General features: G+C 34.4%; 1 protein-coding gene across 2 annotated transcripts in view; it reads left to right on the top strand.

Annotated features, from left to right (window-relative positions):
- KLHL1 (kelch like family member 1) overlaps positions 1-23,240 on the top strand; it is a 183,680-nt gene that overhangs the window by 78,171 nt on the left and 82,269 nt on the right. For both annotated transcript variants that reach the window (XM_058825132.1, XM_058825131.1), the window contains one exon: positions 3,681-3,877. In XM_058825132.1, the coding sequence (XP_058681115.1) occupies positions 3,681-3,877 (197 nt within the window). The remainder of the gene's footprint in view (positions 1-3,680; positions 3,878-23,240) is intronic.

The raw sequence follows: 23,240 nt of genomic DNA, 5'->3' as shown, positions 1-23,240 counted from the left end.
AACAACATTTCAAAAGTTCCACACAACTGGTCAAGACACATGAAATAGAAAGGTTAAGAAGATAAATACCTGATATCAAGGAATTGGTTTTAGCCTTTGTTTCTTATTCCTTGACATTTCCCATTATTTCCCTTGTACACACAACACTCTTAAGAATGTTGAAGAGTCTTGTGGGTAAGTATGTAATTACAAAAGAGAAAAAAAACTACTGTGAACATGATGTAAAATGATATTATGATGTGTTACAAATTTAGGTTAAAATTCATTGCTTATACACAGAGCAAATGTCCTGTACCTACTGAGTTGTCCCACCACAGGTCCAATCTGTTGGTCAATACTTGTGGGAGGCTGTTCCTATTATATAAACTGACCTTATTTAACATCAGACAAAGGTGGGCAAAGGTGCAGTGATTCCCTGTAAACCAAAATAGTTCTAAAGTATCGTCAATACTGTAGGAGAGAGAATAAAAGAGAAAAAGAAACCAACCCAAAATAAACAAACAAAAAAACCCAAACAGAACCCCCAAAACAGCAACAACAAAACAAAAACCAGCAACAAACAAAACCTCACAAACCAACTCCAAGACATAACTGTCCCCGAACTTGGGAAAAGGTCTAGTAACGGAACAAGAATATCAGAGAATTCTTATTTTATCTCTGCTTCACATTTGGTAATGAGGTAATAAAATTTATGTAGTCATTATGAGAATGCATGATAAAGACAAGCATTTTAATTTCTGCATAAGCAATGCACATAAAATTTTTTCACAAATGCAGCTATAGTTTAGAATAACAATTAGAATTCATTAAAGTCCTTTTGATTGTTTTTTCCACAAATTTTTTCATCTTAATAATGTAATACAAAAGGAGATTTTAAGTTCTAGTTAATTTGTTTTTCTCAGACTAAGGCACTTGTGCAAGCTTTTAGTGCATAAAAATGAGGGGGAGGTGAATTGAAGAAGCAGTAATATTAATGTCCCTTGAATATCCCATTAAACATTTTTAAATAGATGCTTGGATCTTCTAATTGCCAATATGAAACTGTGTGAAGATTTCATATTTTATATACAAAGCTCCTTAACAGCTTTCTTTTTTCAAACTCTGACCATGCTAAACACTTGATATCCCAGAGGAATTTGCATAAAATGTCACAGCACTCTTCTGAAAAAGGGAATACAGACCCTGTGAACAAATTTATGAAGGTGTCTTGATGTTTAAAAAAGAAGATAATCAAGATTTAGAAGACATTTAGATGGATTAAAAACTTATTTATCATTGAAGCTAAAAGAATGAAGAAAAAAAACTTTTAAACTCATACTGAGTGTATTTTTCTAGCTTTTATCATAGATATATTAAGTAGTAAATTAGTATTTCTGAATTTAGTTAAAAATAAGTAAAGCTATAATATATTCGTATCCCTAGATATCCCAGAAGTGGTTGCATGTTTACTTCCTCTATTAAAGTGTAAAGCAGAAATGTGTTCACACTCTTCTATACAAATATGAATAATCTTCTTCAAAATTTCCATGTTAGTTACATAAAGAAATGCATAAATAACTTATTCATAAACCAGATAATATGTTTCATTGATTTAAACTTAGTTTAATCCTACTGTTTCCCCACTAATGCTGTACCAGGACTAGTGTACCTGAAAGTGAACAGAAAATATCTCAATTTGAAAACAAATAGATTGATGTGTTTCAACTGATTCCTTTGGGATCTTCTCCTAAGGGTAGCGGCCTTTAGTGATAAAAAGGCCAAACCATGAGGGTGTTACCTTTCCTCCTAATGTGAAGATATTGAAAGTGATTCTTTCTATACTTATATAATTTTGTAAATGCTACCTGGATCAGTTTTGTAGGGCCAGAGACTTTTTGAGCTCATTGTTGAAAAAGAAATAGCATGTAAGAAAAGGAGATTTAGAATTCCTTTTTTTGTTGTTGTTTTTGTTTCCATTTCTCAGTTCATCCTATTTTCAAAGGTGCTTTACACATTTTTAATTTTTTTTACTTCTGTTACCAGGATGGTCAGTTTTAACCTGAAAACAACTATCTTTTCAATACTTCTACTTTACGCAGTGGAAGTGTCTTCCAGAATTTTGCGTTGAGCCAGCCATTACCTGCAGGCATGCCACAATGTGGGAGTGTCATTGATGAATATGTGGGTCAGCCAAGGACCTGCTGCTGAGTGTGCCTTCTGACCACACTGCGTAAAGATGGGGTGCACAGAAATTGTGAGAAAAGGTTAGATAACACAAAGAAAACCCTCATGTGACATTAATAAAAGAATAAAAATAAGGAGAGGAAACCCACTGAAATTAGGCTGTGCACTTGATCTGATGCTCTGACCTTTGCAAAAGGATGTATTATAAATAAATCTAGTAAAGTATAACTTCACAGTTTCCCTCTTGTATTAAAAGCTCCAGATCTAGCGAAAGGAGAAAAGATCAGATGTGCAGTGTTAATGTTACTTTATTTTGTGTTTGGTATTGCAATATAAAGCATCTTCTCTTTCCAATGGCATGCTGTTGTGAAATTGAGGATTTTAGAACTCCTTAGCACCATGCAATAGAATTATTAAGATTTTTAGATTTTTTTTATGTGACTGCAAATACAAAGCTTTTGTGGGAAAAAGAGTAAGTTTATCTAGGTGTTAAACTATAATACTTTTAAGAGAAAGATCAATATGCACTTAATCCTCTAATAGTCAGAAATTATTTTCTCTGAGCACAGTACAATACAATCAGAAGTGTTTTTTGACAATTTGTATTAAATTTGCATATTTTATTTTCCTATTCTTTTTTTTTCAGTTCTCCAAAATATCCTTGTAATCGTTAGTTTGAAGATTTTTAAGTTATTAATGTAAGAGATTTATAAGATTCTAATGTAAAAATAAAATTTAATATTATGGTTGGGGGGAGCATTATAACATGAGTTACTTATTCCAGCCTAAAATAAATTCTTTTTACAGTTTATTTTATTCTATTTTACATTTATTTATTAAAAAGTGTGTCAGTCTGCAAGGTAAAGATAATGACTTGTGAAATTACAGAATTAAGTGCAATATAAGTATTAATTAATGGTTCTTTTCCCCAATATAAATTATTTTAGAGGAAGTATGTGTTATGAGAAGCCTGCCATATGTTGCTCAGATAGCATTAATCCTGAAGTCACATTATGAATAAGCAACACAATGTTTGAAGGTTGTTAAACCTTGTTTTGAAGTTGTATTTATGGGTTTATTCATACTATACTAAGCAGTTATTTCATTCTTTTCAGGGAAGTAAATGGCTGTGAGGTTTTCTCTGTGCCACTGAAGATAACACAAATTTTAATATGAATTTCAATAAAGTAAGAAAAGAAACCCAATAAAAAAGCATTCACAGCCTGGCTGATATCGAGATATTCCAAGTCTTCTATTCCATTTGATACAGTACAGTCTCTCTTTTTATGCCTGCTATATAGTTGAATTAATAGTAGTTTAAAAAGCAATATTTCTAATACTGTAATTTCCAGGTCTCTGGGGTGTTCAGTCAGGGAGATTAATCCTATTTTTCTTCACTTTTTCTCTAGAGTTATTTATATAGAGCTACAAGTATTTATAAAAATGCATTTTGATACTGTATGTTTGTAAATACTAAGTAAATAAGTTTGAATTTGTTATGAATATTTCTTTTTTAGGCTGCCTGGAATTAAAAGAAGACACCATTGAAAACCTTCTAGCAGCTGCCTGCCTTCTCCAGCTCCCCCAAGTAGTGGAGGTTTGCTGCCATTTTCTAATGAAGCTTTTGCACCCATCCAACTGCTTGGGAATACGAGCGTTCGCTGATGCACAAGGGTGCACAGAGCTTATGAAGGTGGCTCACAACTACACCATGGTAAGGCAGTTTTGGAATATCTAAATTTGAATCTTGTGAGTCCTATATATCCTCTAAAACTAAATATACTGTGTTAGGTATTGGATTGAAATTATTCTGTCTTATATTTGATATTTCTATGGAACTTCATTTCATAAGTGAAAACCATTATGGTGGTGATTCCTAAGAACTTCAGTGAAGTTATGACATTTGGCCTTCTATGATGGGTGCACTGTTTGCTGGGTCAGAATGGTATATAACTTATTTAGATGCATGCTCTCATACAGGTGATAATAGTAAAGTGTATGTAAATCGTTATAATACTATTTATTCACTTTAGTTTAGCTTTAGGGAAGCTTTGTAATTGTCATTGTTCTGCATGGGAACACTATGAAGGGAAGTTTTGTTGGGTAGTTGGCTTGGAGTTTTTTGTCAAGAATTTTAGTCATCCTTTTAGTCATCTGTGAAGTAGATTAAGAAAGGAACTTCTATAAATAGGAAATTTTATCTGCTAATATTTAATATTTTTCTAGTTTCATCTGACAGAACAGGTATGGAATTAATGTCAAAAATTTAATCAGAATTAATGAAGCAGAAATATACTACTTATTCAGAAAATAAATTATATTGGTAGCCATTTGATTTTTCATAGTTTGACAAGATTAAAAACATCTGGCTCATTAAATTAAGCTTACATAAAGAGTAGATTATATATAATTTAGGAGAAATAATGGTTCCTTTAGGTCTCCACTGAAATTATTATTGAAGTAATAGAACACATTTCAATGAATCTCTTTCTCTTGTTTAACATTTATATCCTTATTTTATTTACTCTTTTCTATAACTAATAACACATTACAATTCACAGGTTTAACTGTGTTTTTTTACCACTACAGTTCAAGTAGTTATATCCATGTTACACTTCTGGATCAAGTTTTGTGATTTCTCTGTATTACAGGTCCAAGCTGGTCAGGTAAACCTTGGTATGTCAGTAGAGAGAAGTAAGCTGTCAGAGAAGAATTCAAATGATTTGCTTTTGAATGAAATTTTATTAGGACTGAACAGATGTGTTTTGAAAAAATCCAGCCTTTTTATCAATATATTTCTTAGATTTATATATTACTTTTATATTTTCAGTTTGTTTTGTTGTATGAACATGAGAAAAATAGAGAAAAAATTTATTTCAAAAATTTTTTAACTGTTTATGATTCTTTAAAATAACTTATTGAAATGTTTTTGGGTGAATTAAATTACTCATTATAGTTCATTTGAAGACTTGTGACTAATACACATCTAATGTATCACAAAGTTCACAGAGATCCATGCCGTGTCTCAGATGTTGGGTATATGGTTTATTAATATTTTATACTGAGGTCTAAAATCTCAATTATGTGTAATGGGGAAATCACAAAAAAAATGCCAGATCATAAAGGAAGTCAGTTGTAATTAATAAGCAAGCTCTGATTTATCTTCAAGGGCATTTGCAAGCATGCACAAGTCATGCTTTCTCTTTGCAAGAAAAACAGACAATCACTGTCACAGACATATTTTCATAAAATCCTTTCTTTTAGGATTATCCCTTCTGGGAAGCTGAGGCCCCAGAAGAAGAATGTAAACAATTGTTATCGGCTGATGTGGAATGTAGCAGGTGCACCTGTGATTGGCTCATGTTCCGTGTTTACAACTGGGGGCCAATCACAGGAGCAAGCTCGGGGACAGATTCCCTGGACACAGAACTTTGTTATTTTTTCTTTCCTATGCTATGCTTAGCAGCTTCTGCAACTTCTCTCTGTATTCCTTTTAGTATAGTCGTAATGTATTATATATCATATATTAATAAATCCAGCCTTCTGATCATGAACCAAGATTTTCGTCCATCTTTCTCACCCTGAGGAACCCTCATCAAGTCGTTGTAATAAATCACCGTGAAATGACAATATTTTTTTCTGACCCAGTGAAAACATAACCCTAAAAGATAAGCTTCATAGTGTGTGAAATTTTCAAGGGCTTTGTGTTACTTCATTTGGGTGTGAGTCAGCTCACATCTAATTGACTTACTGTTTTGTATTAACATGTGTGGAAGACCAGTTCTGCGTGGGGAAGGAGTGCCTTATTGCCTATCTTCAGTACAGCACTTTCAATCAAAGAGAATCTACCCAAGAGAAAAGTGATTAGTTCTTCTGCATGGATACATAACCAGGGAAAACTCACACGTTCCAGGAAGATACTCTGAGGTGTGTGATAGAGGAACACCAGAGACTGGGAGTATGAAGAAAGGGGAGGAAAGTGAGGAGCACAGGCAAAGAGCAGATGCATAGTCTCTGAGGTGGCAGAAAGAATTATTTTTTCCTTCAGACTTCAGGACAGTAGTGGAGACTGTGATGAGGGCAAACAGAAAGTAGGACAAGAGGGAGTATGTTAACAAACTCCTCCAGTCTTATGCAGAGGACTTGAGGGGAAATGCTGGCTAAAAAAGGGATGGAAAATATTTCTCTCGCTTTCCAGAGAACGTCAAGGTCCCTTCTTTAAGGCTTTTTGGGGTGCTTTTATTAAGAGTTCAAAGTGGTGTATCTCAAATTCTTGTTCTGTGAATCTTCTTCCATAGTGTTATTGCAAAAGCTTGTTATGAATGGGAAGTAAAAGTACTGCCTTAACTCTGGAATCTTGTGCAGTTGTTTCCTTGAGATAAAAACCTTAAAGAAACAATAGTTCTATACTGGTGTAGGAATGGGGAGCAAGACAAAGTTTTTCAAATAATCTTGCAAAAATAGTTTTATAGGCATGGCTTATATGATTGTGTAATAATTTTGAGATATTACTAAAGTTAAATCTAATCTTTGAATAATTTTGCTTCTTAGCTAATTACATAGTTGAAATTAAATATTCATTTATTCATTTGAAAAAAACAAGTAGTAAAACAATAGCTCTCTGCCTGCTGGCAAATGTTATAAAACTTTTCTCTACCAATTACTTTTAAGTAGAAAGTCACAATTGACTTTACAAGAGCATTCTAATGAAAATCAATAAATTTTCAAGAAATATTTTGCTTCATTGAGTCTCCATAAGTGTTTTAGTCTTCATTTTTCAAAGAAATCTACTTGCCTAGTCTCAGACTTGATATAAGCTCTAAATTACACTGTTATATAAGTCGCTTTGAGCTTTCACATAACATGTTATGAGGGCAAGACATTTGAGCTCATAAACTTCTTTATACTGAAGAAGAAAAAGCTCCTGAAGACCAGACCAATTAATTTAGGAATCCTGTTGACAGGAGATATATAATTTCAGACATGTTTTTTGTCACATTGAATAACTTTTATTTCCCTAACCATGAAATCTGTGAAAACAAAGAATACAAATTTTATTTGCATAGGACTTGTAGTTATGTTCCATCTATACAAATAAAATTTGTTAACTATAAAGTTATATATACCTTTCCACGAGCAGAGGTATAATATCCCTGGTGTTTACTGGGATATTTAGCCTTAAGTGTCAAATATAAAATTAATTATTTGTAATGCAAAATCTAAGCAAGGAAGAGCAAATGTGATCATAGAAGAGGGGAGAAAGTGAGGAAATGAAGATAAGAAAAGCAGTGAAGGAAAACCAGATAACATTTGAAAAATCCTAGAAAATACATTTGCCATATAGAAAAATATGAGATTTGTGGAAGAAAAGAGGAAGGTAGATTTCATAAAAATTTGGTGAACAATGAATGTTGGAGATATCTGTGTTTGTGTTCCCTGTACTTTTTAGAAATGGAACTTGGATGGCAACATCTTAAATGAAAGCTTTACAAGGTAGAAGTTAATAAGAGAAAAAATGTAAATTGTCATTGGTTTCTTTTTTAGGCACATCAGATTTAATATAGTTTATTTCTGAGGTATGAAGATGCCCTACCAGTGTTTTATGGTGTGATATTTTATATTTTTAAATTATTTTTTAATGGATCTGCTAATTTAAATGGCAGCACAAATACCCAAGTCTCTTGATTTAAGGCTTCTGAACTTCTTAATTGCAATCTGGGTTGTTACTAGCTTGTCAGTTTCTGAAAGCTTTCAATCTGCAGAACCATATGTCTGATAAGTTTAAATTCCTAGTTTATTGCCAGAGTTAAGTTAGATGATTGTAGAATGAAATGCATGTGTGATGTCTTTAAAAAAAAACCATAAAAGCAGCAAAATTAAACATATTAATGAGCTGAAGCAAATGATTTTTTCAAGCAAGCATTTTTAGTGACAGTTCTTTAGTCTAGTTATAAGGGGCTTCATATATAGGGAAGTGAACCTCTAAAGTCTTCAATTTATCAGCTTGTCCTAATTGTCAGAAATTTCAGTCATACTGTATGGACTTATCTGTCTCTAGAAAACAGAGTGAAGTGTAATTTGAAATTGTGGTGGCCATGTCATTGTGATGCAATTATTTTTAGAGTAGAAAATGTTTTCAAATATGCTCTTATTTGAATCATTGCTTGTTTATTGGTGAAGGTTTGTAATAGACCATGCTAGATTAATAAACACTGTGGCTTTAATGTGCCATGTGCCCTTCTTACAACAACTACTTTGGTGCATTGGTAAATATTGAAAGAGGAAAAGTATGTCATATTTTTCCCTAAAAAGATAATTGCAGTTTGGTTTTAAAGCTTGGAAAATTATTTTAAAAAGTACTCATACTGGGTAAGGTTTTGAATACAAATGCTTTCTTTCTCCTAGTAAAGGCCATGGTTCTGCTTGGGTTACAATGTACAGGTAATGTTTAGAAACTGAGAGTGTTACCTTACAAGATACAGTACCAGATTCTTCATCTCATTATCATGCCATTTTACTTAAACCTGATTGCTTCAAACTGAAAATTGAAATACCTCATAGATATAGCTATTTAATCTCTCAGTGCTTCATCTCTTAGGAAATGTCACTTAAACCTCTGTGATCATTTTGCTTCTTGAAATTGCAGTTTGAGAGTTGAAATGATAGAGTTTCTTCCCTATTTTTATTTCACCATATTTCAAAATTAATTGCTAAGCATAAACTTGTAAAATCTTCAAATTATTTTGATGTACTGAGCTGAAGAATGGCCATAAGTAAAAATTCCTTGACCAGAAGAACATGATTAATAAAGTGATTGATGTGTCTGTAGCCCACTCATACTGTTAGCAATATAAACAACCCTAACATATGTTACAGTTCCAAGCCTGGGAGATGCAGAAGGCTTGCAAGTGCCTTTGAAGTGGTGAGAGGTTTAGCTTCTCAGAGATGCAGTTCTGTGCTTTGCACTGCAAGGGTCATTAGTCCCAGCACAACAAACATTATTCAGTCTTAATTAGGAGCACGTATCTCAGTGACATGTGCTGACTCTATATGGGCTCTTTAATTTACTGAGAATTCTGATTCTACTGCAGATGGAGAAGCCATTTCATTTAGTTGAAGTGAATACCTTATGCAAATTTTTAATGATCTTTTATGTCGAAGAGCTTCAGCGATCATTTTATTAGTCATGTTTATTATCTAGGTTACAAAATTTCACAACAGGTGAAAAAAACCTGTTGGGCTGGAGTGAGGGAGGAGTGATATGTAAAACTTTTCTATTTACAACATTTTATCCTGAAGCATATTGAAATATTGTAATGTTTTTCCATATTCAAATTAAGAAAAATATTATTGATATATTGATAAATGGTCAGAAGAGTCATTAATGAGTTATCATTGTACATTCAGACATCAGAGTTTATTTCAGCGTTAGTTTTAGTATAGCTTTAACTGAAGTCAGATAACAAATGAGGCAAGAAAACTCTCTAGTATTGTAATTTTAAAAAATAATAGTTCTTTAGAGTCTTGGGAAGGAGTAGTGTTCCTCAATTTAGTGTTCCCACTAAATCACTCCAAACCATGCACTGCTCACTCCCTCCCCCTTCTCTCACCCCCTCCCCCTGCAGCAGGACTGGAGAGGAGAACTGGAGGCACAAAAGGTAAAGATCATAGCTTGAGATAAGAACAATTTATGGGATACAGCAATGAGACAGGAAAAGGAACACTAGCAGCAACAATAGTGTACAAATTACAAAGTGTACAAGGATGAGGCAAATAATTCACATGTTCACCATGGCTTTCTCCCGCAGGAATACTCAACTGCTTCATCTACCACACTAGCTGTCCTGGAAGGGAGTGTTTCCCAAGTCCCCGGAAAATGGTATGAGGTGATATAGAATAACCTATAGGTCCTTGCTACCCCTCCTCTTGGCTGCTGCAACAACTAACCCTGTCCTGCCTGAACCCTGCCCTGGCTGATTAACATCATATATGTACAGGGTCGTGAGGTTTCTTTCTACTGTTTAACATAGCTGACCACATGCTGCTCAATAGATACTGATCAGATAACAGTTTTTTTTAACTTCAAGCTGTGCTTTGTTTTGACCATTTTGACCTCTTCACCACCACATTGGTGACATATGGATAAACAGACAATGAGATGGATGGATGGAAAGCTGACTGGACAGAGAGGCCCAGAGATCTGTGGTATGTAGTAAAAAGTCCAGCTGGTGACCAGCAAATAGTGAAGTTCCTCAAGGATAATTTTGGGGTCCAGCACTGTCTAGCAACTTCAGTAATTGTTAGCTGATAGGATGGAGTTCTCTCTCAGCAGGTTTGCAGATGTCATCAAACTGGCAGGAGGAGGTGATTGATATGTTTGAGAACAAGGCTGCTATTTAGAGGGCATGCTGAAGCAATAGGCTAAAGTCACAGAATCATTAAGGTTGAAAATGACCTCCAAGATGAACTCCTGCCTTTGAATAAATAACACCATACCCCCTAAACCATCTCAAAGTGCCACTTCTACTTATTTTTTTAATATCTCCAGGGACAGTGATTTCACCAGTTTATTGGAGAACTTGTTCCAATGCTTCAGCACTCTTTCAGTGAAGAAATTTTTCCTGGTATGCTGAGCCTCCCTTCATGCAACTTGAAGCAGTTTCCCTCCACTTCTCCTGTCTCTAGCTGCCTGGAAGAAGATGCCAAACCTCACTTCAACACAACCTCCATTCAAGTAGTTGCAGAGAACAATAAAGTCTTTCCTGAACCTTCTTTTCACCAGGCTAAACCACCCCAGTAACCCCAGTCAGTCACCCTAAGAGGATTTGTGTTCCAGACCCTTCACTGGCTTTTTTTGTGTTATGGCCACTCATCCCCAAGCCTGCAGGGTTGCATGGGGTTGTTGTGACTCGAGTGCAACACCTGCACTTTGACATGTTGAGCCTCACACCACTGGCCTTGGCCCAACAATCCAGCCTTTCCAATCCCTCTACAGAGCTTTTCTACCCTTCAGCAGATGACACTCCTGCCCAACATTTTGTTTGCTGCAAACTTACTCAGGATTCACTTGATTTCCTCATCCAGACCACCAATAAAGGTATTTAAAAGGCCTGGTCCTGCAGTTCAGCAAAGGGAAGTGCAAAGTCCTGCAATCTAGGGACAAATAACCCCATGCGCTGCTACAGGCTGGGGAGCAACTGTGTAGGAAACAGCCCTGCAGAAAAGTACACCAAGTTTAGAGTAAACCAGCAATGTACCCTTTTGCAAGAAGGCCATCAGCATCCTGGGGTGTATCAGTGAGAGTGAGAAAGCTGAAGAAGGTGATCCTTCCTATTTGGCACCCATGAGACCAAACACAAAGTGTTGTGTCTCCTTTTGCATTCCTCAGTACAAGAGAGACATGGATATAATGGAGTTAGTCCAGGGGAGATCACTGTGCTGGTTGGATGCTGGAAGTCTGAGGATGCTGGGTTTGATGAACTTGATGTACTGAGGGAGACCTTACTGCCCTCTGCATCTACACCACTGGGGAGATGCTGACAAGGGTCCAGACTGTTGTTGAGGGTGCAGATTAATAGGGAACAGACATAAATTAGGATATAGAAAATCTTAATTGGATATTAAGATTATCATTTTAGAACATTGGGAGTGATTAAGTGCTAGGAAAGTAACAATCACTGGAATTTTTGGGATCTGTTCTGGTAGGTATTCAAGACATGACTGAAAATGTTGCTAAGTAACATGACCTAGGTAAGACATGTACTGAACAGGGACTGTGAATACATGAGGTCACTTTGAAGCAAAATTATTCTGTAAGTCTAATAAATATATTTCCTGTATGTTTTTAGTGGTAGATCTGAGCTATGTATCCAGGGATGACATGAAACCAAAGTTCAGATTTTTTTTTTTTAATTTTACTTTTCAAGCAATGTGCAACAGATGGGTTTCCTGGAGCTAGCATTTAATTGAATTTGATTAGCAGTAAGCTATTGGTAGCATGTTAGCAACAAGTTAACAATAACACACTGATATTTTAAAACATTCTCCAATTTTCTGTTTCTTATGCTCAGAGTACTAGCTTGGAGTAAAAGCTTTAATTATATCTCTATTTAAAATGCTTCCTTGGTCTACATAGAATGCTAATTTTAAAGAAAACATGTCCCTTCACTTGACTAGGTAAATTCTGATTTTTTGTTATTCTGATACTTTTTTTAAAGGTTGGTTTTTATAATATCCTTCCTCTCTCTAGCATCCCTTGGACAAGAAAAATTAAGTTGAAAATACTCCAAAGCCGCAAGAATAATTAAAATAAATAATATTACCAGAAATAAGAAATGAAAAACATTTTGGAACTTACAATCCAGTATCACTTATGCCTGACTGATATTTTTTGAGGTCCAGAATTTTCTCTATTTTGCCCCTTTAAAGCCATACTAGTGATGCACAAAAATGAACAATTGCCAAATGCAGCAGTGAAAACACAAGCAAGAGTGACAGAATCCTTGCCACTTTAAATTGAACCACGAAATTTGATCTTCTATTTCTCTTGATGACTTTCTTAAAATATTTCAGTAGCTTTTTTTTAAATATAAGCTATTATTGCTATTATATGACTCCTACTCCCAATTTCTTTTTTCTTTTATTTTTTGAGGAGAAATTGTACTTTATAGATCGCCTTTCACACTTTCAGTATTTTTAAGATTCTTGTTTGAAAGCAGTAATCAGCACTTAGCTCAGTGTGCTGCTTTCATTTTAAGTTCTCCTGAGTACAGCTGTGACATAGCACGTTACAGTACCACTCCATCAAGACACAGTTGGAGAAGAGGAAGGTAAGAGTGTTTCAAGAACTAGCATATGGACAGCAAGATCATGAATAGAAAATAGAAAAGACAACTGCTGGTAGAAAAATACTGTGAAATCTACAGGAAAATAGTTAAGGAAATAGTCTATAGTGCTTTAATCACAATTTGATGGCTTCACAATCACCAGGAACTTCAATTTGGCTATATTAAAAAGGTTAGTATGGCAGAATTCTATATTATTCCTAGAGAGGGCTGCTCTGAAAAGCAGTGTTCTCAGCTAAATAATGTTTTTACATTATACACATGTATCAACTGTTCCTATAGCTTTAATTTGTTTTTCAAGTTTATTCTAGTTCCAGAAAAGTGTACATTCAGCAGCAGTGCTAATATCCCATTGAACAAATACCTTCTATGCTTTAGGCATATATTTGCATACTAAGGGTACTCCGATAGGTCTCTTCTTCTTCTTATAGTAATTGTCTGTGAGGTCAGCTGATCTACATCTCAATCTCTCCAGTGAAGAATATATCAATTATAAATCCTGCTTTATCTGACTGAGCTGTAGGCAGCAATAAACTACTGCTCTTAGAGATATCTCAGGGCAAGCAGACTTAACCTAACAAGCTTTGGTGAATGCCTAAAATCAGCATGAATTTGTTCCTGTATGTACAGAACTGCAAACATCAAGCTAAAAGAGCACTCCAAAGACAGTGAATATTGAAGGATTTTCTTGCCATTCATGGAAAAAAGAAGATGAGAAGGTAGCTGAATTTTGCAGCTGTAAATTCAAACCTTTGAGTCTGCACAGCAGTGTAGAATCAAATACCTGGCATTTTTGCCTGCGTTTGGTAAAGTTAAAGGATGTGCCTCTGTACTAGGGATAAGCATTCTTTCTTTGTTTTCATGAAACTGTTCAAGGATGGGTAAATAAAAGCCCTACATGAGTTCTTAGACTGTGTGTGTAGAAAATTAGTTGATGTCTAAATTTTCTGAAAATATAGTATGTATTGAATTTCCAGTTCAGGGGTACCAAGAAAGCATGACATAAGCTTTGAGTGCATTTTCTCTCTGCTATTCCCAAGAGTTTAGCATTGAGAAGTGGTCCTTTAAGGTAGAAAGAAGCCTCACTATTGCTCTCCATGGTATTCTCAGACAACTAAGAATACAGTCTAACTGGAATATGCAGCTGGAGGGAGGTGAAAAAGAGCTAACATTGGACAGGGTGATTGAACTGATACTAGTATGGGGAACTCTGGTGGGAAAAGCAAAAGAAGGAAAGATACAGGAATGAGACGTGATAGAATAGAGAATCTTAGTCCTTGGACTATGGTTGAAGCAAACAGACAGTGTATGACCAGTAGAAATTTTACTCTGTAGAAACTCCATCACCAAGATTCTTTTCCCTGTTCATTGCTCTGCTTTCTGAAATCATCAGTAGCTTATATTGTTAAAATGTCTTGAAAATATTCCGTCTGATCTTATCTGGCAATACTGTGTTCAGTACAATGCAGGGCAGACCTCTCATTTCTCTGTTGACTAAGAAAGAATTTGCAGTCATACAAAAATAAAATCAATGAAATCTCAAGGAATGTTATGTTTTTTGATACTTCCAGTACTGGGGGAAAAAAAAGATAGCACTTCAGAATACAGGTTAAAACTGGTCTTTTCTGGAGCAGGATAAGAAAATAAGGCTTTACAGTGTTCTGTCAATGTACAGGATCCCTTCAATACAATAATGACAGATGTTAGAAAATCTTCATACAGAGATATTGAGAAAATAATATCACCCGCAAGTGTTTCTTCCTAGACTGGAGGCAGAGGAACAAAAGAGTGTACGTTCTCACTTAACACCATTGATATTTAAAGAAAAAAAAAATCTTATTGATAGACAAGACTTTGGTCTTTCCATTTCATTAGCATGTTACTCCATCCTGAGACCTTTTATATGCTGTTCCATAAAATATTTCATTTTATTCACATTCAGAAAAATTCTTGTGGTATTGCAAACTTTCAGAAAGTTTTTTTTTTTGTTGTGGAAACATCACAACCTTGCCTTAATAAAGACCTGGGTGACTGGATACAATGAGCCATAGCTGACAACACAATGACAATACAACTCACTCTAACAGAGACAGAGTATGATAAGCCTTGGTACAGGCTGTGGGTCAGCAAGCAAGAGAAAAGCAAAACCTGATGCTGCCAGAAAGTTACATCATATCATCATGGACTGATTTGATTTGTGGCCTGTGTGACATCTGTCAGTAACAGGGGCTGGGACCAGAAGGGCAGGGGAGGGGACGCTGAGCTGCAGAAATTACTGCATTTCCCCAGGCTCCACGGTGTCAGCTCACATTTAGGGCCAGCTTTGGCAGCTGGAGCTGTGTGTGGGCAGTGTGTGTGGGAGTGTGAAGTTTTTCCTGACACAGCTTACCCACTGCTTTGGTTCAATTATTAAATAGAACTTTGCAGCATCACGCTGTCTGGTGCTCTTTCTCCCTGCCCCCTCCTCTTTGACAACTGTTCATGGTGAATTTTTTTCTTGGCACCGAGAAATAACAGATCATCTCATATTGATTAGAAAACATTCTCATCAGAAGTACATTTTTTTTCTTAATGGAAACATAGAACTTAAAAACTATTACATTTTTGTAACTCATTTAGACTTAGATGTTTTAAAGAGATTGTAATACATGATAGCTACAAAAGAAACCTATATATATAAATAAAATATTCAAACCAAATATGTATCTACTTTTATCTAAAAATAATAAAAAGTTTTCTATGAAAATCTTTATGGAAAAGCTCATCAGCCACATTGGATCTGTTTTTTTTCTCACAACCTGTTCTGAAAAAGAAATAACAAAACTATGCAGCAGCAGTAAGTTGTGATTTTTATATGACCAACATGTAAAATGCAGGGAACTAGGCCTGGAAATATAGCTGTACATAATGAATTACATAATTTCCTTTTTTGCCTCTCCCTGTCTTTCATAATATCATTATTTTCTTTCACTTTCCCTGCATCCTTCTCCTCTCCTTCCTTACTTGCTCTGTTCCTTCCACTCTCTCCCTCCTCCTTCCACCTCCCCTATGTCCCTTTCTTCTCCTCCCTCTTTCTCTTCCTGCTTTCCTGCCTTCATGTCCTTTCTGCTTGCTGCTTGCTTTCCTTCCTTCTTTCCTGCCTCCTTCCCTCCTCTTTGATTTCCATGCTTTACTCTCTTTCCATCCATGATGAGTTCCACCTAAAGTAGACATACCCTCAATACTTGTCAGTAGTAATTCTGTTCCACACTGAGAATACATAATGAAAACCTTAGAAATTAAGCTGGAAAGGCAGTAAATATTGAGAAATTATAACAATATATGTTAGCTTCACTGTTCAGGTATGCTGTTTATTCATAAGTATGTATATATATTATGTAAATATGTATTTATGTACATATATAACACATAAGCTATATTATATATAATTATGGTTGTCAGGTTCAATGTAATGTAATTTTAATTATGAAGACCTTGATACTGTGTAAGCACTTCTTAGCAATAACAAAAACATCCCTGTGTTATCAATGTTGCTTTCAGAATAATTGCAAAAATCATAAAAATGTTTCCCAAATATTCTGAAAATGCAACCAATGCTGACATGGAATGATAGCAGTAATTATTGTTGCAAGTGTTTATATTTTCTAGGGAATGGGAAGCTTCTATCAATTCAGCATTCCCCTAGGTAGAGAAGACTTTTTTCAATTAACAATTATAGCTAATCCTTACTCCCATGAGGATTTGGAATCTGGAGATTCTTTTTATTTTTTCATGATCAGGCTTCTTTTACTACTTTATGATCCCCCTTGTATGTAACCCCACTTTTGTGACATCCAGTGTACTTGCAGCCTAGCAGCAAAGAGCAACTGTTCTAAAGAATAAGATGAATGGCTCAGAAATTAAAGGAGAGAAGAAAGATGAGAAGAAGAAAAAAACCTCTTTGTTTGAGTGATTCCTTTAAATAACTTCTAATCTTTTGGAATTGCAGTTCCAAAAGCCTGTCTGAAGATGACTGCTTCTGGATTACTTCAAAAATTAAAACATGCTTCAAAAGAAGATGAATCAGTTGGTTCTTAGAAGGAAAAAGCCTTACTTGATTTTGAGATCATTATCACATCTAGCACTTTAAAAAGTATTTTGAGTAGCAAAAAATAATGTAATTTAAACAGACATAATTTCATTAGAGTCATTAAAGCTAATGTCTGTTTATATCAGCTGGCAAACACATAAACTTCTAGAATCACCCTATTAAGATTGTTTCAACTATTTTTAAGGGTATTGCACAAACCTTCATGACTCTCCTTATATTGTTTCTTTACTTGCAACCCCTGGAATTATTTGTTCATAATATTGCCATATTAATATCATACCTGGTGTTAACCTGTTTACCAGTGTATTTTACAGGGTTGAGCATATAATAATATGTCATAATCTGAGTGTCCTCCATAAGGAAACATTATTAAGAGCAGGGTGTAGAGAATTTTGTGAATATTTCTTGGGGCATTACTATGGGATGAAAAAGTTGGAAAATCTATCACTTAACACTGATGTTGTTAAAAAACAGAACTTAAAAGGATATTCTGTATGGCTGAAGTTCCCATAATAAAAGACTGACAGTTGACTCAAGGTTAAATATAATTTACTTCAATAATTACTCAAAAATACTCAAGCCACTGAAGATTAGACTTAATATGAAGTAGTTGTGTTTCATTCTCCCCTAAGTCATTGTCTTGGAACACTAGAATTTTCAACTTCAATATGAATTCATAGTTACTGAACTCTCATTACTTGTCATAGGCTTGACTGAAAATTTAATGCTCAACTGAAATTGTAAGTCATGGCAATTGGGTATTTAAATTCTTTTTTTCCAAGAGTTCATGTTTGCTGTCAATATTTTTATTTCATTCTTAGAACTCCCCCTGGTGGATCATGTAAAATCTAAACAAACTCTAAAAAATATGCCTCTAGAGGCTAATTTTACAATTTTCAGTACTAAGAATATTTCAGTTACCATTTTATTAATATATGCTTTATTTATCTTAATAGTAGCTATATATATTACTTAAGTTGATATTAATTCTCAGAGAATCTCTGAGGTTTTTTGCTTGTCTATAATGTGGGTGTCCTCTAGCATAAAAAGGAGAGTATATTAAAAAAACCCAAACCCAAATAAAACCCAGTTCCAATAAATTGAACAGTCTAAAATCTGTCAAAGATAAAAGGATTGTCAGGGCACTCATGAGAAATACCAGCCATGAAGAATTGCCTAGTCTGGTTACTTTAACATTATTTTTAATGTGCCCACAAGTGAGTTTGTTACATACCCTAGGAAAAAAAAAAAATGAAGGGTCTGAATTTGAAATTATACTCTAAATAAGAAGGACCAAGAGGGGAATGCTAGAGCACAGGAAACTGTAAGGGACAAGAAATATCTTAGTGATATGTAATTATTTATGTACTCAGGTTAAGACAGAACAGGTAACTGAAGAAGTCTTTATTTAATGTGTGAAACTGGATTTTATTCAGATAGCAACAAGCTGATTATTGTGAATTTCTTCCACACGTATGATACCATATGGCTCATTCATTAAAGGAAGAAAGTGAAAAGTAGTAATGGTAAATGGAGTGGTAGGTAGGTAAATAATAAGAATTAGCAATTATCAAATAAATTCTGATAAATTAAAAATGTAAGAATAATAAAATAGTGAAAAGTGTCTGTTAGAGACCTGTAGAACTAGACTTTTAAATAAATTCTGTTGTCTTTCAAGTTGTAGAAGTGAGAGATTTTACAAGGGATTGTCATTATGGAAGATTTGGAGATGTAAAAAATGTAGTAGGTAAATATTGCTGATAAAAGTAGGAGCCAGTCATTTCCAGAGATAGTATTTGCCAGGTTTCTTTACCAAATAATTACTAAGCCAAAGCAAATTCATGACCTCATGCTATGAGAGCATCATTGAAACATTTGTTCTGAAAGATAAAATTGATTCATGTGATGACTTTACATAAAAAGGATAAACAAAAAATGAGTAGCACTTAACGGTCTTGATTGCAAAAGTAAAAAAATATTATAATTTAATAGTCAACTTGGCTAAACAGTTCTTAAAACCAAGATGGTGAGGAGATCAAGATCTTTAAAATCAAAGATATAATATAAAATTAGGTATAGAACTACTGAGATTTTACATTCCCATAGAGAGGCGAAATGCTTGCACAGAGGATTCTAATCAAATAAATAATTTCCTCAAACACAAACTCATAAAAAAAAATTAAAAATTAGCTAAGAACCTATAAATGATGAAAAAAATCAGTGCAGAAAAACTAGAAATCAGAAAATAGAGACATACAGTATAAAGTGCCAAGAACATATTTTAATTATTTCTTTTTAAAAAAATGCAAGGAAAAAAATTAGATTTTAATTGCTAAATCAAGAAAATAACAGTATAATTACAGTGAGATAGTGAGTGTATCTACCACTAATTGTATAAATGACATGAAAATTAACAGAAACATGAATTTGCTTATAATAATTACACTAGTTGTCCACATGTAGACCAGAGCAGGATCTGCTCAATGAAAACTGAAGTTCTTGAAGGGAAATTTACCACAATAAAAATCAAGGTAAAACTTGGTAAAACTTCAAAATATATGCTAATAATACATGCACATATATGTCTTTATGTCTTTAAAAAACCGAAAGCTAATCTCTGGATGCAGTGGTGGATTTTGTAATATATTGTATAATTCTCATATTACCATTTTTAAATAGCACTTGACATTTGGAGAGTGTGAAGTGGGGAGACATATAGGATTACAGGACAAGAGAAAATGTCTTGCAATAAATATCTTAGAATGCTCAGGCTGTTTTAGCTTATTAAAAAGAAAAGAAGACACGGTTCTTGATGACAGTGTATCTCCACAGGGAGAAACTAGTGAGAAGTAAAGAGCTCTTTAATCTATGTGAGAAATCTTAGGAAGAGCCAATTCAGTTTAGATTAATTGGAAATAAAGTACTTTTCCATCAACAAGATTGCTTAAACACTGGAACGAACTGGGATAAATGCAGAGAAAAGCATTGAATTCTCCATCTCTAGGTATTTTCATCTCAGGATTGAATATGTTTGAATAAAATTGAGATAAAGCAGAAGTTATTCTTAGTCACAGAGTAATTGGTGGACTGCATACGCAGAATATATTTGATATACAAAAACCCCCTAGATAAATGACCTAACTAATTTTCCTGCCTTTAATTCTAAATATCTGTGTCATGCTGATCTGGTTGTTAGTGCTTGATCTTTCCTGCTAAAAAGGTACAACAGAGGAGCAGGCTGCCATTTTGTTGTCGTGAATTCTGAAAACTGAGTGAAGGGGAACTGTGTGGGACAAAGGCCAAGTTCTCTTTAACAGGTTGCTTAGCAAGGAGAACATTTTAGAAGTTTATAATGTCATTATAGAAATTTTGCTAAGCAAGGAATCCACAGAGAAGATAGGAAATTCCTTAGCTCGGGAGGAAGCTAAAGCTTAGAGGCAGTGGATTTTTTTCAGGGCATCCCAGAATATTCTGAGTCAGAGGGGACTCACAAGAATCATTAAGTCCAACTCCTATGACTTCAAAGCACATTCCCAAGAGTTACACCATGTCCCTGAGAGCACTGTCCAAAGACTCTCTTGAATTCTTCAGGCCGGTGCTGCGACCCCTTCCCTGGGGAGCTGTTCCAATGCCCAGCCACCCTCTGGGGGAAGAACCTTTTCCTGAAATACAGCCTGAACCTCTCCTGACACAGCTTCAGACCACTCCCTGGGTCCTCTCCTTGGTCACCACAGAGAAGAGACTTCTTGCAGGAGATATACAGAATTTGTTGCAGCACAGAAATACATTATAGTTCAGTAAACAAGAGTCACAGTTGGTTGCAGTGCGCCCACTAGGGGAAAGATGCAAGGAATTTAACCTCAGTGCTCCAGTGATTCTGGAGCCTACCCTAATATCTAACTATTCTTTTGAAACCTTCATTGTCAAGGGTCATGTGGGTATGACATGCACACATAACTCATGTAGTCTTAAATAAACTTAAATAGACTAAATATCTTCGTTTGAAAAATAATTTAATATATGGAATTTAAAAAAACTGAACAGAAATATGTGAATTCATGTAAATTCCCATAGGGATGCTGGCTATCCAGGGAATGAAGGATTGATTTATATAAGTAAAATGTCAGTATTTCTGATACTGGAGAAATGAGCTACTTACATGTTACACATTAACAACTACCCAAGTTTAAATTCAGATGATTAGTAGTTTACATGACATGCAATACTTCTATCTGCTACCATTGTATCCCAGTGAAAATACAGAAGATTTTCCTTTCCATTTAAGAAAGAATAACAAGATTTGTTTACAATAAAATTTTTCTAAGGAGAATTTAAAAAAGACAATGCATCCAGGGGATTTGCTCTAAGAATACCTTAAATTTCCTTTTTTTCTTGCACACTTGGGAATTTGTCTTTCCATCTGAAGGTACAGACAGGTTAAATGTGTACAATATGCAGCATCACTTAAACAAAACTTCAATCCTTTTACAGAATTCAGATGGTAAATTTGGCTTATTATTAAACTAATAGAAACAATGATGATTCTTTTTTTTTGTGTTTTGCTTCTGTTAATGTCCTTAGACTCTTGTATCTGGAGCTGAAAAGCACTGTAGAAAATGAGATAACATTAGACCACCAAAATTTCCTGATACTTCTAATATGCTTAAATAAATGACATGACAATAAAAAATGCATGCAACCCACATCTAATTTTCAGTTTTCTTTGCAAAGATAATTGTCAGTAATGAATGGCCTTGTCCCAATTAAAAAAATATTAGTTCATCCATGAATTCATACTTACACCAGTGCCCACTTATTATTCACCTTTTAAAATTCAGAATGTAAATGAGAAGCCAGAGTTAGCTTGCATGATTTGGTCATGTTAATCTTGGTTGTCTGGTCTAAGCTTGATTTCCAGGCCTCTTCTGTCATCAGTGGAGAAATAGAAGGTTCTCCAAAGGATGTTTAAATATCCTCTGTTTTCAATCTCACAGTAACAGTAGCTACTTAAAGATCAAATATGAAACAATTCTTTATAATGATTCTATAAAATGTGTTTTCCACATCCTCATTTAAGGAGACGAGTGAGAACTACTTGTTCCTTCCTCATAGTTCATTAAACTCCTGCATCCAGATCAGGGATATGTAACCAGTCACCAGCCAGATGTAGCCCCATTGCTACAATGTTCAAATTTCACTGTTTAGATAATTTTGTAAATGTAGAAATGTCCTTAACATCAAAGAAAAGCTCCTGAATTGTGCTCCAGAGACCAGATACTTAAGAAGCTGCCAAAGTATTTAAATTACTTTTGTTGCTTTCAGATTTCAGTGGAAAAGGTCATCCTTTCAAACAAAGACATTAAATTCTAGTGGTGTGTACAGTTCCACATAAACCAGGATAGTTACTCCATTTTCATTCGTTGAGTCAGCAGTGATTTCTTATTTGCTATAGTGATTTAATATTTATTCAGCCCATTTATTTGTTTTATTAGGGAGCAGGTTTCCTTTCATAATAGGAAAACTATCATGGATTGATTTAAGAAAAGTGAGATATAAACATTGTCATTTATAATACATTTTCTTCATTGATTAAGCTTAGAATAAAAAATATCCTTTTCATTTCCATTTAATTTCCATTATATGTCCCTTATATATCTTTATGCAATACACTCTTGTTATTGGGATATATAAAATAATTGCACATCTTTCAGATTTGTTTTATTCTAGACATTGGCTAACATTTGTTTTTATTTAGCCTATATCTTCTTTTTTTCATTATGACAAATGTTATGTGCTTTATAATTATGCAAGCTTTATCTGACAGGTTTCTAGCCTGCTGAGATTAGAGGTGCCTAGGTTGGGAAACATTTAAGAAGGAGACATACAGGTTTATTTAGCTACTGAGTGCAAGAGACAAAACACTGTTCACTAGTTCATGTTAATGTAGATTTCATAGATAAATGTGAACAAGAACTTATTTCCTAGTGTTTCATAATTTTCTTTCTCATCTTTTAGACTGTGATCTGTTCTAGGTGGTGCTGCTTTAATGTGATGGCACTAGCAAAACATTTTATTTTTACATTGCCCAGTGTTTAATTTTAATTTCTAAATTGGCACCAAATGAAATGTTAATGTAATCAGAT

Source organism: Ammospiza caudacuta, chromosome 2 (assembly GCF_027887145.1).
Source record: "Ammospiza caudacuta isolate bAmmCau1 chromosome 2, bAmmCau1.pri, whole genome shotgun sequence".
Lineage (NCBI taxonomy): Eukaryota > Metazoa > Chordata > Aves > Passeriformes > Passerellidae > Ammospiza > Ammospiza caudacuta.
The sequence above is the reverse complement of the archived record's forward strand: the minus strand, read 5'-3'. Positions and strand labels throughout refer to the sequence as shown.